Source organism: Bos indicus, chromosome 1 (genome assembly GCF_029378745.1).
Source record: "Bos indicus isolate NIAB-ARS_2022 breed Sahiwal x Tharparkar chromosome 1, NIAB-ARS_B.indTharparkar_mat_pri_1.0, whole genome shotgun sequence".
NCBI classification, from domain to species: domain Eukaryota; kingdom Metazoa; phylum Chordata; class Mammalia; order Artiodactyla; family Bovidae; genus Bos; species Bos indicus.
In genome coordinates this window covers 54,810,078-54,827,845 of record NC_091760.1, presented here as the reverse complement: position 1 = coordinate 54,827,845, position 17,768 = coordinate 54,810,078, and the positions used below count along the sequence as shown (strand labels likewise).

Genomic DNA, 17,768 nt, shown 5'->3' with positions numbered 1-17,768 from the left:
AATTTGGTAGGGATGTCACTGAGTTTATTTATTTCTTTTCTTTATTTTTTTTCTTTTTTACTCCACCATGTGGCATGTGGGCATGCAGATCTTCCTTGACCAGGGATAGAACCCATGTCCCCTGCAATGGAAGCATGGAGTCTTAACCACTGGATTGCTGGAGGAGTCCACTGAGTTTATTTCTTACTATGTTTGAAAGGCATAAGCAGGATATGCCACAACTTGGGTCAGTAAGGCGGGCAAAAAGACTGGGCTAGAAATATACATATATAGGACTCACCAGCATGTAGATGGAAGTTGAAGCTGGAAAAGTGGATGAAGCTGTTCTACAGAAGCATAAAACGTGATCAAGAATAGATGTACATCAATAGTTTAGGAGTGGGAAAGGAGACAGAAAAACAATTAGATGAAGGTGGAAAGGAACTAGATAGAGTAAAAAGCTGTGTACAAGGCTTCCCTGGTGGGTCAGTAGTTTAGAATCTGCCTTCCAAAGCAGGGGACACTGGCCCAATCCCCGGTCTAGGAAGATCCCACATTCCGCAAAGCAGCTAAGCCCATGCGCTACTGCTGCTGAGCCTGTGTGCTGCAACTACTGAAGCTCACATGCCCTGGAGCCTGTGCTCCACAACAAGAGAAGTCAGCACAATGAGAAGCCTGCAACTAGAGAGTAGCCTCCACTCGCCAAAACTAGAAAAGGCCTGCACACAGCAATGAAGATCCAGTGCAGCTAAAAGATAAAGTTAAAGAAAAGGTATGTTCAGAAAGTTGAACTGGGAAAGAACAGAGAGAGAGAATAGTAATTAAATAAAATGATAGTGTTAAAAGAGCTGAGTGTTTTAAGTGGGATGAAGTTAAACATCTTTGTGTGCTAGCAGGATAGAATTTGTGAAGCATGAGAGGTGGAAAACTCAGGAGGGAACAAATGACTGATAGGGACATAGGAGGAAATAACTTCAGTTTACATGTCTTGGCCTCAGTCCCCATCCTTCCTCACCCACAATCCTCACATAGTGGCAATTGCTCAGGGGTCCAAAAATTTTTGGCACCAATCTTCAGCCACTTCAAGAGAACAACATGAATTGAGCTTTCCAACTTCAACATGTCTCACAGCTATTCCATGTGTCTCATTGGAGAGTTATCTTGCTGAAAATGCAGAATGCATTCAATATGGAAAGAGAAGGGTGAGACAAGACTTGGTTTGACTGGCCAAGATCACTTGCTGGTGGGGGCTAAATTTGCAACTATTATTGAAGAATCTATAGCCAGATTAACTCCCTGTCCATTCATCAAAAGTTGTCCTCGCTACCTCATCTCACCTGATTGCCATGCTCTGTCCTAACCACATCCTCTGAATCATTACAGAACACAAGATAGCCCTTACTCATTTGGATTCTGAATTTAAGATTCTCCTAATTGTGACTGTTGCTTCCTGACAGAGATTTTTTTTTTTCTGTAAAAAAAAAAAAAAAAAAAGAAAGAAAAAGAAATCTGCTAATATATTCTTGATCAGAAGGTGAAGATCTGCAACTAGTGCCCTAAAGAAGAAATAAATTTCAGTAATGCTTGTAAGTGGGAATTCTTAAAATGAAGGATGTAGCAAAGTCGGAAACATCTTTCAGAGTGCAAGTTATACTTTCCTCCTCAGGAAATGGAAGAACTTAGTAGCTATCCCTTCTGCCTGAGAGGGACACTGTGCCACAGTGTGCAGAACCACTGTTTCTCAGAACCACAGTGTTCTGTGAGCTGTCTTACACATTTTTAACTTTCAACCAGAGTTGCTCCAGTTTTTTCTGTTATATATTAGAACTACCTTGCAATGCAGGGGACAAAATTATAGAGCATGTTCTTTTGGCTTAAAAGAAAAAAAAACTTTTGAAAAACATTTATCTAAACAAAACAATACAATGCTTTAAATATTTAGCTTATGTAGTAAATAAAATATATTTGAAATAGGTAATGCGTTTAAAAAAGATTTTAGAAATTTATTATAATTTTATTTTTGGCTGCAGTGCATCTCTGTTGCTGCACACAGGCTTCTTGTAGGTTGGTGAGCAGGGGCTGCTTGTTGTCTTCTCACTGCAGTGGCATTTTTTGTAGCAGAGTATAGGCTCTAGGTGCACGAGCTTCAATAGTTGCAGCACTTGGACTCTAGAGCATAGGTTGTGGTGCATGGTCTTTGTTGCTCCCTGGGATGTGGGATCTTCTTGGACCAGGGGTCCAGCTGGTGTCCCTTGCACGGCAAGGTGGATTCATAACCATTGGACATCAGGGAAGCCCTAGGTAATGCATTTTATTTCATAGATCCATATATAACTGTAGTTAGAAAAAGTCCTTTTTTCCTGAATTTGTGAAAGAGATGAAGTCTGGTATTTCCTTCAAAATAAGGGAGGGAGAATAGGTTGCTGCTGCTGCTGCTGCTAAGTCGCTTCAGTCATGTCCGACTCTGTGCAGCCCCATGGACTACAGCCCTCCAGGCTCCTGTCCCTGGGATTCTCCAGGCAAGAACACGGGAAGGGGTTGCCATTTCCTTCTCCAATGCATGAAAGTGAAAAGTGAAAGTGAAGTCGCTCAGTTGTGTCCTACTCTTCGAGATCCCATGGACTGCAGCCTACGAGGCTCCTCCATCCATGGGATTTTCCAGGCAAGAGTTTTGGAGTGGGGTGCCATTGCCTTCTCTGGAATAGGTGGCAGTTTAGATTAAATCAGACTGCGTGCATGCTAAATTGTATCAGTTTTGTCCAATTCTCTTCCCTGTACCCCAGATGGCAAAGAATCTGCTTGTAATGCAGGAGACCTAGGTTTGATCCCTGGGTTGGGAAGATGCCCTGCATAAGGGAATGTCAATCTACTCCAGTATTCTTGCCTGGAGAATCCCATGGACAGAGGAGCCTGGTGGGCTACAGTCTGTGGAGTCACAGAGTTGGACACGACTGAGCGACTAACACTACTATGGACTGTAACCCTCGAAGCTCCTCTGTCCATGGGATTCCTCAGTTAAGAATATTCTAGTCGGTTGTCATTTCCTTCTCCAGGGGAATTTTCCTGGGAATCCCAGGGATCTGAACTGGAGTCTCCTGCATTGTAGGCAGATTATCTACCATCTGAGCTAATAAGGAAGCCTGAATCAGTTTAGCTGGGGTCAATCGTTGTCAAAGCTTGACGACTGATCCATGAGGACTGAAGATATTACTGTCTGTTTTTATATGTTTGAACTTTCCCATAATGTAATATTTTCAAAAAGCAGGAGGAAAAAAGCCCAAGAAAATAAATAAGATAATTACATTGTAATAAATGCTAAGAAATACAGTAATGAATAGTCTTTCCACTCAAAGTCCTATCTTAACCTAAGGCACTGGACTCATTCTGTACTGGCTACCAGATCAACTCTCTTCTAAATCATCCAGAAAAAGTGTGTCATGTGGGACCACACCCAAGTCAGGAGATGAAATGTTTTCTTGGCTGAATCTCTATGGGCCAATTCAGTTTCCACCCTGAAAGGGAGTAGCCAGGATTCCAAGCATTGTCTGCTTAATCCAAAGCCATTTGGTCACACCCTGATCTAGCCAATGTTTATAGATTTTAGGTGCAGGAAGAACTACCCTGAGGGCTTGAGGAAGCACAGATTTCTGTAACTTGTCCTGTGCTCAAGGATTTTATTTTGAGGGTCTGGCTGAAGTTTCATAGTTTATTTTTCCAACCATGCATTTGTGTGTGCTCAGTCGTGTCTGATTCTTTTTGACCCTATGGACTCTAGCCTGCAATGCTCCACTGTCCATGGGATTCTCCAGGCAAGAACACTGGAGTGGGTTGCCATTTCCTCCTCCAGGGGATCTTCCCCACCCAGGGATTGAACCCAAATGTCCTGCATTGGCAGGCAGATTCTTTACCACTGCACCCCCCAGTTGTTAAGCAAATTGAGGCAGAGTCCTTGTACTTTGAATAATTTATAGTACTAAGTTAAAGTTACCTGTCAGATATGCAGATGACACCACCCTTATGGCAGAAAGTGAAGAACTAAAGAGCCTCTTGATGAAAGTGAAAGAGGAGAGTGATAAAGTTGGCTTAAAGCTCAACATTCAGAAAACTAAGACCATGGCATCCGGTCCCATCACTTCATGGGAAATAGATGGGGAGACAGTGGAAACAGTGGCTGACTTTATTTTAGGGGGCTCCAAAATCACTGCAGATGGTGACTGCAGCCATGAAATTAAAAGGCGCTTACTCCTTGGAAGGAAAGTTATGACCAACATAGACAGCATATTAAAAAGCAGAAACATTACTTTGTCAGCAAAGGTCAGTCTAGTCAAGGCTATGATTTCTCCAGTGGTCATGTACGGATATGAGAGTTGGACTATAAAGAGGGCTGAGCGCCGAAGAATTGATGCTTTTGAACTGTGGTGTTGGAGAAGACTCTTGAGAGTCCCTTGGACTGCAAGGAGATCCAACCAGTCCATCCTAAGGGAAATCAGTCCTGGGTGTTCATTGGAAGGATTGATGTTGAGGCTGAACTCTAATACCTTGGTCACCTGATGCTAAGAGCTGACTCATTTGAAAAGACCTTGATGTTGGGAAAGATTTAAGGCAAGAGGAGAAGGGGACGACAGAGGATGAGATGGTTAGATGGCATCACCGACTCAATGGACATGAGTTTGGGTAAACTCCGGAGTTGGTGATGGACAGGGAGGCCTGATGTGCTGTGGTTCATGGGGTCGCAAAGAGTTGGACATGACTGAGTGACTAAACTGACTGAAAGTTACCTGGGCTCCCTGGGTCCTGAGACCAATGGCCTCTGGGCAGAGAAAGCCTGTTATGAGACCAGTGGATGCCAGGGCTGCCATATTGTTTGTGAAGATTTTCCTTTAGAAGCTCTGACTCATTAGAATGGCCTATGAAAACATCTGTGACTTCTCCAGCCTCATCTCTTGTCACATCCTGCCCCCAACATTATCCTCCAGCAGTTCCCAAGAACTGCAGTTGTGGAGTTCCTTCTGCATTCGTTAGCAGGTCTCTTGCCTTGGTGGTTTGTCTCCTGCTGTTCTTATTCTGAATAGGCTAACCTTTCCCTTCTACTCAGCTCACCATTATTGTGGGCTTAAAATTTGTGTTTAGAGCTAGATCTTGGAGTGATAGTGTTATCCAAACACTACAATCTAAACCTAATCTCCCAGTGAGTAACACACCCTCAGCCATAAATCAGTTACAAAATACCTTTGAATTTCTATTCCCTATAAAAAAAATCCTTCAATCTATCATCAATATTAGTTACAAATATTGTTCATTTGTTTGTAACTTAACAACTGTTCTTCATTTTTTATTTTCTGAGTCTCATCTTAAAGGAATAAAACCCAAAAATTTTTTTTAAAAGTTCAGGAGTGATTATTAACTACACAGTAACTTAACTCTCACCTAATAGACAAGACTGTGTATAAAGCTGATGAAATTATCACACTGACAGATAACAAGGGAGGGTGGAAAGAGGAGGGAGGAATACAGCTCTTCTGGGAAAGAGGAAGTAGGGGACATTTGCTTACAAAAGGAAGGAGAAACTGGACTAAAACCCCTCAGGTTCAGAGGATTAAACTGCAGAGATTGAGCATTGTGGCTCTGCCTTTCTCTGAGCATTCCTTGAAATGGCATACTCAAATTACGGGAAGGTAAGTTTGGTTTTAATTTCATTCATTTTCCCACAGATTCACTTTTTATAGCTTTTCTAGAGCTCACTTCTATTTCCCTCTTGCCACAAGTCTCAGTTTCTGGATATGAGAAATCTCTGAGAATCTCCTCTTTGCAAGTGAATTATTTTCTTTCATGTGGTTGTGGTATACAGCTTGGGTGAAAGTAAAAGGGAGAAATTAAATATTTCTCTTTCTAGTTCTAAGTAAGATACTTTTTTCATAAAAAGACATGTTGTAGTTGGGCAAGATAAAATGGTAAAGAAATGGCCGGCTGCAGTGAAAAGAGTGAAAAGGGTAATACGCTTCAGACAGTAAGTTGACTAGTGGTTTTCTTTCCTTCAGGGATAAGAAGCAACCCATTCCCAACGGCCTTGCTACAAAACAAGTTTCCTGACTTTGCTTGGGTAGTCTTTAACTGCTACTGTTGCTGCTAAGCCGCTTCAGACGTGTCCAACTCTGTGCAACCCCATAGACGGCAGCCCACCAGGCTCCCCCATCCCTGGGAATCTCCAGGCAAGAACACTGGAGTGGGTTGCCATTTCCTTCTCCAATGCATGAAAGTGAAAATGAAGTCATTCAGTTGTGTCCGACTCTTAGTGACCCCATGGACTGCAGCCCACCAGGTTCCTCCGTCTGTGGGATTTTCCAGGCAAGAGTACTGGAGTGGGGTGCCATTGCCTTCTCTGAGTCTTTAACTAGATGAGAATATAAATTGAGCAGGTTTCATTCACAGGAACCACTTGAAGGAGGGAATGGCAACCCACTTCAGTATTGTTGCCTGGAGAATTCCATGGACAGAAGAGCCTGGTGGGCTACAGTCCACATGGTTGCACAGAGTCAGACACAACTGAGACACACACACACACACACACACACACAAGGGGGAACACAATGCGGGTTGAAGGACAGAATTGGCCAATATTAAGTATAGAATTTATGGGCAAGTCATATAACTGTTTACCTCTTGACTGGAATGATACTTCCCCCAATAATGCCAATTTGTTTTTTTTAAGTATGTCCCAGAGTACTTTGAAAAAGTGGTGTACAAATGCAAAATCCCTAGTTGCAAGCTGAAATGTGAAAGCAAGGGGAAATTTTCAAAAAGATTTAAATGGGAAGGGAAGCCTGGTGTGCTGCAATCCATGGGGTGCAAAGAGTCAGACACAACTTGATGACTGAACAAACAGAGGGGAAGGCGTGTCAAATGCAGATGCATCTAGCTGTTCAGAAAAGAGTGTATTACAATTGAGCTGGAATGGAGTTGATTTGCCCTTGGATTGAGAGGAAAAGTTAAAAACTTAAGCATATGTGATTCTATGACATTTAATTTCTGAGCCTCAGTTACTTCCCTGGTGGCTCAGACAATAAAGAGTGCCTGCAATGTAGGAGGCCCCGGTTCTGGGTGGGGAAGATCCCCTGGAGGAGGGCATGGCGACAACCCCCTGCAGTATTCTTGCCTGGAGAATTCCCATGGACAGAGTCTGCTGCTAAGTCGCTTCAGTCGTGTCCGACTCTGTGCAACCCCATAGACGGCAGCCCACCAGGCTCCCCCGCCCCTGGGATTCTCCAGGTAAGAACACTGGAGTGGGTTGCCACTTCCTTCTCCAATACATGAAAGTGAAAAGTGAAAGAGAAGTCGCTCAGTCGTGTGCGACTCTTAGTGATAAATATAAGTTCCTTTCTACCTATCCACTTTATCTTTCATTCATGAAATTGTTAAAAGAACACTGAGTGTCCACTGTGTACCCTGTGTTTACTGTGGAGAGTAAGACAGATACATTTGCTTCCCTCAGGTCCTGGGGCTTAAACAAGGTTGCTATGGCTGAAGCTCGGAAAGCTCAGGGGTCTTAAACTGGAAAGGAAGGCAGGGGCCCTGCTGTTCAAGAATTTACAGGCTGCATGAGGGAATTTTGTCTTTAATGGAAATATTTTATTTTTAAAAAATTATTACTTTAATAATTAAATTATTATTTACTTTTAAAAATTGGAGTATAATTGCTTTGCAATGTTGTGTTAGATTCTGCTGCTATGTGGTGAATCAGCTATGAAAAGCGAAAGTGTGGAAGTGTTAGTCACTCAGTCGTGTCCGACTCTGCGACCCCACGGACTGGAGCCCGCTAGACTCCTTTGTTCAGGGATTCTCCAGGCAAGAATATCGGAGTGGATGTTTATATATAACCCCTCATGTTTGAGACTCCCTCCCAACTAAAGTATTTTAAATAAGCAGGAGAGCAGTCTGTAGAAAGGGCATAGATGGATTTTGGAAAAACAGAAGATAATTGCTCCTGCCAGTGAGAGTTGATGCTTACTTGAATCACACAATAGAAGATGGAAAGGCAGAAACACCTTCCACATAGATTTAGGAGATAAAGTGAAAATATGTTTTAGCTGATGAAGAGACAGACTAAGAGGGAAATGGTTTCTCCAAACTCAAGATCTATGTTTTAATTTCTTCTTATTGGTCAGTTCAGTTCAGTTGGTCAGTCGTGTCCGACTCTTTGCGACCCCATGGACTGCAGCACGCTAGGCTTCCCTGTCCATTACCAACTCCCGAAGCTTACTCAAACTTATGTCATTGAGTTGGTATAAATCTACTTTTGCTCATTTCCTCATTGTTTTTCTTCTCTAATAAAGGGTCTACTGGGGGCTTCTCTGGTGGCTCAGTTGATAAAGAATCCACTTGCAATTCAGGAAACCTGGGTTCAATCCCTGGGTTGGGAAGATCCCCTGGAGAAGGGAATGGCAGCCCACTCCAGTATTCTGGCCTGGAGATTTCCATGGACTGTATAGTCCATGGGGTCAAAAGGAGTTGGAAATGCCTGAGCAAATTTCACTTTCACACTTCACAATAAAGTGTCTACTAATCAATATCAAATTCAGGAATCTCAGTCTTGCCTTCCAACTGCTGGCTTCTCAGTTTCTTATTCATTAGTTGCGCCATGAAGTTAAACATCTTAGTGTACAGCATTAAATGAGAACAGTAATTGACACTTCCTTTTCCAGAATTTCTTTGAAGGGCCTTTAGATGAAGAAAATGTGATTCTTACATTGTATCCAGTTAATGAGGAAATTATTGAAGACCATCAAGTGGAACCAGGTGTTTCCTCAACTTCACAAGTCAAAGAGGAGGCACTGAATACAAATAATCAAGGTATGAAGACCACAGGGTTAGCTCAGTTTGCGGCCCCTCCAACTCTGGGAAGCCCAGGAAAAATAAGTTCCCCTGACTTTTAGCTATGTGACACCCAGCTTAATTCTCACCTTGATAACCTGTGGTAAGAGATTTCTCAAACTCTCATACTTCTCATTCACTAAGCACCCCTGTTTCACTTTGAAAAAGACAGTGGAGTGCTTTGAATAGAGCATGATCTTATGCAGCAACTAGATGTGAGCTCAAATTCCCAACCCACGAAGCCCAGTCTTTCATTTTGGCGAATGCCCTTTTTACGTGCCTCTTACAGAGACCAGATCATTTTTTTTCTGAGTTTTTTGTTATATATAATTGACACAGAAAACATTGTGTAATTTTAAGGTATATAATGTGATGATTGATGTATGTGTCTATTGCAAAATGATGACCAAATAAGATTAAGAACAATAATAAGAAATTAAGAAATGATGACAAAATAAGAACACATCCATCATCTCACACGGTTAACTCCCTTCACCATGGGGAGAACATTTTAAGATTTACTCTCTAATTTTTAGGAATACATTATAGTATTGACTATAGTTATGTTGATATGCATTAGATCCCTAGAACTTACTCATCTTATAACTGAAAATTTGTACCCTTTGATCCAGGGAAACTCCCCATTTCCCCTGCCCCCAGTTCCTGGCAACCACCAATATACTCTCTGTGCCTGAATTTAGCTTTTTTAAATTCCACATATAAGACCAGATGGTATTTGGGAGGCTAAATCACTTTGAAAACATCTAGTCTTTTGCTTGGTGAGTAATTACTGATAAAATATCTAGTCGATTCTTCGTATCTGTTCTTGGGGCTTCATATAGAGGCATCAATTAAGTATGTTTAGAATGCTTTTATTTGGCAGGGGCAAATAACAAGGGCTTCAGGATAGAGCAGATAGTGACACATTAAATCTAAGCAAAGTGATGTGAGACAGGGTAACTTTTCTTTGTTGAGGAAAATGAGGCATGTGGACAGAATGGAGGACTGTTGTTGGATAGGGTGGTTTTAATGATTTCTATAAGGACAGATAGTTTGTGGACCAGCATCTGGACATTTTGGAGAGCAATCCAATGTAATGTTCTATTCAGGAAGTTGGTGATGGCTGTAAAAAACAGTTTGCTGAATGTAGTACAAAAAAATTTATAATTTCAAAATGTGGGTATGAGTCCTAGGTCTGCCATTTTCATGGTGGTGTGATCTTGGGCAAGTCATTGAATTCTGAATTTATTACCTTATTTGTAAGATGAAGAAAAAATACTGGATATGTATATGTGCAAATTGAGTTGTGGGGAGTTAGAACTTCATAAAATTAAAAAGATTTTTTCAAATAGATTAATGAATTGCTGTTTTGGTTCCCTTCTTTCCTCAGTTCCTCTTCCTCAAACAAATGAGCTTGAGGAAGATTGTCCAAGTTCTAGCTTTAGAAGATCATTTTGTCCCTTGCCGACCACACTGCCTCCGATTAACGATGTGAGTCGGGATACTTTGCGGAACTGGTGCCAACAACTTAAGCTGAGTACTGACGGCCAGGTGAGTGCACTGGTGGGAATCTCTGGTGCTTGGAACAAGCGTGGGAGCTCTGCCAGCTTTTAATTTTTATGAGAAGTAAAGTTGCTAAGTCGTGTACGACTCTGTGATCCCATGGACTGTACCCTAACAGGCTCCTCCATCTGTGGAATTTTCCAGGCAAGAGCACTGGAGTTGGTTGCCATTTCCTTCTCCAGAGGATTTTCCTGACCTGGGATCAAACCCAGGTCTCCTGCATTGCAGGCAGATGCTTTACCCTCTGAGCCACTGGGAAAGCTCTTTAATTTTAATTTCCCTTGTTAATTTCCTTAGAAAATAGAAGTTTATCGGAGACTCCAGGAACATGCTTTTCCTGAAAAAGATCAGGTGAGTGAGGAATGTGGTGATGTAAGTTCTGTAAATTTTCCCTCTTCTCCACCATCTCTATACCTTGTACCTCGAAGGCAAGGTTTCTCATTCAAGACAATTGGCATCTGGAGCCAATTAGTTTCTTTTTCTCCTGCAGGTTGTCCTGTGCATTTTAGGATGTTTAGTAGGCTAAATATCCCTGGATTCTACCCACAATGTGTCAGTGACCTCCCTCCCCCTACACACAGTTTAGCAAACAAAATTTCTCCCAGCTGAGAGTCACTACTTTGAGGGAACTGACATTCTTAAACCATTTCTACACTGACATACACAGGTCAATGCATGAAGAATGATAAAACCGGCACAAATGTGCTTAGGGCAGTGGCACGTCACTGTATACTCATTGTGAATTTCATTTGCAGTATATTCCTAAATCATCACGGGAGGCCCGAATGCACTCATGTTCAAGGAAGCACAGCATGGTGACCAAGAGGGGAAGTGTACAGAAAAGGAAGATGAGTGAGAGTCAGGAAAGGACTAACATGGTTGAGGTGGTAACTTCACCTCAGGTAGCCATGCTGGCAGCATGGTCAAGAATTGCGGCAAAGGCTGTTCAACCAAAGGCTGTGAATTCACGTGCCCTTCGTGCCTCTGAATCCTTTCTGCCACAAGCCTCAGGTAAGATCAACCTTAAACAGTGGTTACCATGCCAGTGAAAGAAGGCACTCTGTTTTTAAAAAATTGCTTTATTTTTTGGTTTCACTACATGGCATGTGGGATCTTAGTTCCCCACCCAGGGATTGAACCTGTGCCCCCTGCATTGAAAGAGTGAAGTCTTAACCACTGGACCTTCAAGGAAGTCCCAGAAGACACATACTAATGGTAGTTACAGTGAAAGGGTTAAAATAGCTGCAGATGCAATGTTAGCTTCACAGAGGGCTTATCTTTCGATTGATAGTCAAGTTTTGCCTGAATGGCTCTGAGTCAGGTGACTAAGTTGGGGACACTTTCTCATCACTAAGCAGAAGATGGGAAGAAAGCATAATCTGAGAGTGAGGCCATCCACAGCCAGAGATCTTCCCCTTTCTCTTGGAGAAACCCAAGGTTTCTCAGTGTAAACCCTAGTATCCTGATTTATAAAATTGAAGATTTCAACTATTCGACTTCATAGAATGACTGCGAGGCTTATGAGATACAACTTGGCATATTAAAAGTAGGCGATAAATAATTGAAATATTTCTTGAGAAATCTTGAGTGAGCATAACTTAGCTTCATCTTTCTCCAGTTCCTGCTTCTCTATCTCATATTTCTGTTTTCATTTCCAGAAAAACCCACCTCTGGTCAGTACAAAGTCACTGTCTTCTGTGGCTTGAATTCTTTTCCCTCCTCTACCCCATTTCCAGAGGTGTCTGAATCCTGTTATTCAGGACTGACTTGTGTGGCCATGCGCATTGTTCACCACACAAAGAACCCAGACAAAAAAAGAAAAGACTGGGAGCTAAAATTGGCCTGCTGACTGCCCCCCACCCCCCATCTATACTTCCTTCTATGAGGAGAAATGAGCACCTTTTACTAATTTTCAAAAGCAGTATCCAGCCACAAAGCTGTCTAGGAGACCTGCTTCCCCAACGATGACACCTCTTTCTAATTTTCATTAATGTGCCATATGAGCGAGTGGCACCCCACACTTACCATTTTAGTTCCTCTTCATCCAGCAGTTATCAAGCACCTACTGGGATACAGGAGAGTGCCTAGCCACTATGTATATTGTGCCATAGCAGCTTTACTCTTTTTAAGTTTATTTCTTTAAAATTTATTATATTGAAGTCATAATTGATTTACAAAATTGTGTTAATTTATACTGTATGGCAAAGTGATTCAGTTATATATACACACACATTCTTTTTCATATTCTTTTCCATTATGACATCACAGGATATTGAATATAGCTCCTTGTGTCCATTCTATATATAATAGCTCGCATCTGCTAATCTCAAACTTCCAATCCATCCTTCCCACACCCCTCCCGCTTGGCAACCACAAGTCTTCATCCTCTGTGTCTGAACCTGTTTCCACTTCGTAGATAAGTTCATTTGTGTCCATATTTTAGATTCCACATGTAAGTGATATCATATGGTATTCGTCTTTCTCTTTCTGACTTACTTTACTTAGTATGAGATTCTCAGGTCCATCTCCAGATCCATCCATGTTGCTGTAAATGGCATTGTTTCATTCTTTTTTATGGCTGAGTAATATTCCGTTGGGGCTTCCCAGATGGCACAGTGGCAAAGAATCCACCTGCCAATACAGGAGATTGGGTTTGATCCCTGGGTCAGGAAGATCCCCTGAAGGAAATGGCAACCTGTTCCAATATTCTTGCCTGGGAAATTCTTGCCTGGTAGGCTACAGTCCATGGGGTTGCAAAGAGTTGGACATGACTGAGTGAGTGAGCACAATATGCCATTCCATTCCATTCCATCTTCTTTATCCATTTGTTGATGGACATTTAGATTTTTTCCCATGTTTTGGCTATTGTAAATAATGCTGCTATGAACACTGGGGTGCATGTATGGTTTTGAATTATAGTTTTGTCTGAATATAGGAAATGGATGGCTGGATTATATGGAAATTTCTACTTTTATGGTGTCATGTCTTATATTTAAATCTTTAAGCCATTTTGAGTTAGTTTTTGTATGTGGCATAAGGATGCATTCTACCTTGATTGATGTACATGCAGCTGTAACTTTCCCAACACCATTTGCTGAAGAGACTGTCTCTTCTCCATTGTACACTCTTGCCTCCTTTGTCAAAGATTAGTTGAGGCAAGTGTGTGGGTTCATTTCTGGGCTCTCTTTTCCGTTCCATTGGCCCAAATGTCTGTTTTTGTGCCAATACCATGCTGTTTTCATTAATGTACTTTGTAGTGTTATCTGAAGTCTGAGAGGTTTATGCTCCTTCTTTGCTCTTTTTCCTCAGGATTGTTTGATAATTCAGGCTCTTATGGTTCCATATCAATTTTAGGATTACTTGTTCTAGTTCTGTGAAAAATCTCATGGGTGATTCGATAGGGAACACATTAAGTCTGTAGATTGCTTTGGATGGTATAGCCATTTAAACAATATTAGTTCTACTATCCAAGAGCATGGTAATCTCTACTCCTGTTTTATAGAGTGGGGAGATTTTATAGCTACTTAAACTTACATTGATTGATCCTTTCTCTAAATTTCAGACACTGGATATCTACTCCCAGTAGATAGGACTTCCTCTGTTGTCTCTCAAATATCTCATCTCCCCAATTAGATTGTTTCTTTGACTTTTAAACATAGCTCTTTCTGCCTGTTTTCTATGGTTGAGGTAGTACAATGTAGTGGTTAGGCAAATGGACCGTGAGTCTAGAATACCTATATCTTTGTTTTGGTTCTGGGAAAATTATGTTCTTTTAACACTGTAAACTTCATTTATTTCACCTGTAAATTAAGGCAAATACTAATAATGTTCTTAAGAATAAATATATTAATACATGTAAATAACTTAGCAAAATCTAGACACAAAGCAAGGCTTCCCAAAAGTTGATTGTTGGTGCCCCTTGTGCTGTGTAGTTTGTGAATCAGACTATGGTGTCTTTTGGTCTACATTTTTTATGCTTCTTATTCAGTTGATTCATCAATAGAATATAAGAGTGAAATTAAGAGAGACTCACTGAGGGGTTGAATTGGGGTGCTGTTATCTGATCTTAGCAGTTTATATTTGCTTGTTTTTCCCCATCTAGGTGTCCGGTGGTGTGTGGTCCATGGCAGACCACTCTTGGCAGACACAGAAGGTTGGGTTCGCCTGCAGTTCCAAGCAGGTCAGACCTGGGTGCCTGATACCCCCAGGAGGATGACCTCCCTCTTCATGTTACCTGCCTGCACTTTTGCACCCCCAGACCTGGAAGACAACCTGTTATGCCCTGAATGCACTAAGAGGTACCCCTTAAGTATATTTTTAAGTATGGCACACAGAACAGTAGATGGCTAGATGGGTTTCTGGATAATTTGGTGGGAAAAGGCACAGGGTAAGCATGCTGTTTCATTAATTTGCCATATAGATCAGAATCCATATGCCATATATCCAGAAAGCCATATAGAATTTTCATGCAGTGCAGGAGACCCTGGTCTGATTCCTGGGTTGGGAAGATCCACTAGAGAAGGGATAGACTATCCACTCCAGTATTCTCGGGCTTCCCTTGTGGCTCAACTGGTAAAGAATCTACCTGCAATGTGGGAGACCTGGGTTTGATCCCTGGGCTTGGAAGATCCCCTGGAGAAGGGAAAGGCTACCCACTCCAGTATTCTGGCCTGGAGAATTCCATGGACTGTATAGCCCATGGAGTCACAAAGAGTTGTACATGACTGAGCGAGTTTAACTTTCAGGGAAATAGGAAGCAAACATAATTTAGTGATAGATTAGAACTCAGATAAATATGGCTTCTTCTTAGCAACCTTAACAAAGTATCTGACAAGTTGGACCTTAACTGTTTCAGTATTAGAGAGATCTATTCTTTTTGTTGTTATTGTTTTTTGGTTATGCTGGATCTTCTTTGCTGCATGTGGGCTTTCTCTAGTCGCATCGAGCTGGGGCTACCCTTCATTGCAGTGCATGGGCTGCTTGTCGTGGTAGCTTCTCTTGTTGTGGGACACAGGCTCTAGGCACAGGCTTCAGTAGTTGTGGTGCATGGGCTTAGCTGCTTCTCAATATGTGGAATCTTCCCAGACCAGGGACTGAAACCTCGTCCGCTGCATTGGCAGTTGGATTCTTATCGACTCTACCACCAGGGAAGTCCAAGAGATCTGTTTTAAGAAAGAAAAAATTAGAGTTCTACCATATGTCAGATACTTAGCTGGGGATACAAAAATTAATAAGACAAAACCCATTTAGCATGCCGGGATGAAAATTAAGAGATGCTATGAAAATATATGGTTAGTACTTATATTGGAATGACTTAGGGAAATTTTAGAAAGGATTACATGTACTGAGGAAGAACTCACCAGTTAGAAATTAACAATTTTGGTAGTGAAAACAACCCATACCAATACCTGAAAGTGGAAGAATATGACCTACTTACGGACTGCAAATAGACCAATAAATTGAAGCTTATTGATGGTTAAGAATATAAAGGGGAGGAGCAGACTACTGGTTTTATATCTATATTAAAGGTCTCTTATATTATCCTGCAGGTCATAGTCTCTCAGTCACTTTTGGGACATAAGACTTCTTTGAGAAAATGATAATAATGACATACCCTCCATCCAAGAAAATACACATTAGGAATACACACAAGCAGTGCTTTAGGTTTTATGTAGACACATAATTCCCAATGGTCATCCATGAGTACAAAATCCAGCTTATGGTGATAGAATTGGCTGGAGGTGATGTAAGATTGGTGTGATGGGAAATTATACTATTTTTTTTTTTTGGATGGTAGACTGAAATCTTGCAACAGAAACTAGATTGAAAGGTAAGAGATTATTGTAATAATTCTGGAAAGATGTAATTTATGACCTTTACAAATAATTTAAACAGAAATGTAAGAGTTTCAGGAGTGTAGAGAAACAGGATGCCATCTTATTAGAGGATAGGTATTAATAGAAGTTCAGCTCGATGGCCAAAAATTATATGTGGTACATACTTGACATGTGTCCAGTGTTCAGAAAGTATGGGTTAGAGAGAAACATCTTTGGGAATTAGAGGGACTGCAGAAAAATCTTAAAAAGAATCAGCTTATTGATGACAAGTGAACAATGACGACTGAAAAAGTGCAGCTAGAGGTTGGGAGAGAAGTGAGAAAGCCAAGGGTAGAGAGTTTCAGAAGGAAATGGTTGGCAGTAAGACAGCCATGTAAGATGATGATTAATGCAGTGCTGTTGCGAATGTCAATTTGGGACACTACTGGTGGTCTTTTAGAGAGTCGGTTGAGAGGGTCAGGTGATAGTTGGAGTAGAGCATGTGAAGACCTAGGAACAGGTCATATTGATGATCTCTACTACTTGACCTGAGCAAGAGGAGATAGCAATTGAGGCTGTAATGTCAAGGGAGCTTGTTTGTGTCTTCCCTTCCTTCCGTCCTTTTTTTTTTTTTTTAAAGGGAATACCAAGAGCTTTGTGAACAGAGAGGGCATTTGGAGAGAAGCTGTGAGGAGGAAAGGGAGGGTATAAAGATAAAGGTGGCAGAACCAATTGTAGTATACAGAATAGGAACCCTGATATTATTAAGTGGGCAATCTTTCTTTTGTTTACCACATAAAATATTTTTAATTTTTTTTAATCTTTTTAATTTTAAAATCCTTTAGATGGTAGGGCAAACTACTCAGACTCCAGAAGTGTATTCCTTATTTTATTGATCATTTTCAAGGATTTGGTATGGAATAATCTATCTTATTCTTAACATTTTTCAAAATTCTTTTCTGATTTGCTTTATAGGAATAAGAAGATTATGAAAAGATTAATCACAATGGGGAGGAGGAAGAAACCTGGTTTGGATACATCAACATCATTGCTTTCAAATGGACCACGTTTTAAAAAAGAATAAGTGATTACCAGAAGGGAAGGAATGGGAGGTGGAGAAATGGGTGAAGAGGGTAATTTTATGGTAATCATGGTAACTAGATTTTTGTAGTATCAAATATCGAATTACTATGTTGTATATCTGTAGTGGGTGTGTGCATGGGTGTGCTCAATTATTCAGTCATTCAGTTGTGCTTGATTCTTTGGGAACTCATGGACTTCGGTCTGCCAGGCTTTGCTGACCATGGAATTTTCCAGGCAAGAATACTGGTGGAGGACTTGCCATTTCCTTCTCCAGGGGAAACTTCCTGACCCAGGGATCAAACCTGCATCTCCTGCATTGGCACGAGGATTCTTCACCACTGTGCCATCTGGGAAGCCCTGTACATTTGTAACATAATGTTTTATATGGTTTTACCTCAAGTTTTAAAAAGCTAGAATTCACCACTGAAGTCATCTGGTCTTGGACTTTTGCTTGATGAG

The 17,768-nt window shown here is 41.2% G+C and overlaps 1 protein-coding gene across 1 annotated transcript; it reads left to right on the top strand.

The window, feature by feature from the left end:
* Window positions 1-5,630: 5,630 nt before the first annotated feature.
* Window positions 5,631-17,423, top strand: DPPA2 (developmental pluripotency associated 2). Its single transcript, XM_019967588.2, has 7 exons — window positions 5,631-5,654; window positions 8,679-8,826; window positions 10,238-10,398; window positions 10,708-10,761; window positions 11,166-11,421; window positions 14,513-14,708; window positions 17,202-17,423. The coding sequence occupies exons 1-7, from the start codon at window positions 5,631-5,633 to the stop codon at window positions 17,308-17,310; spliced, it is 948 nt and encodes a 315-aa protein (XP_019823147.2). The 3' UTR covers window positions 17,311-17,423.
* Window positions 17,424-17,768: the final 345 nt, after the last annotated feature.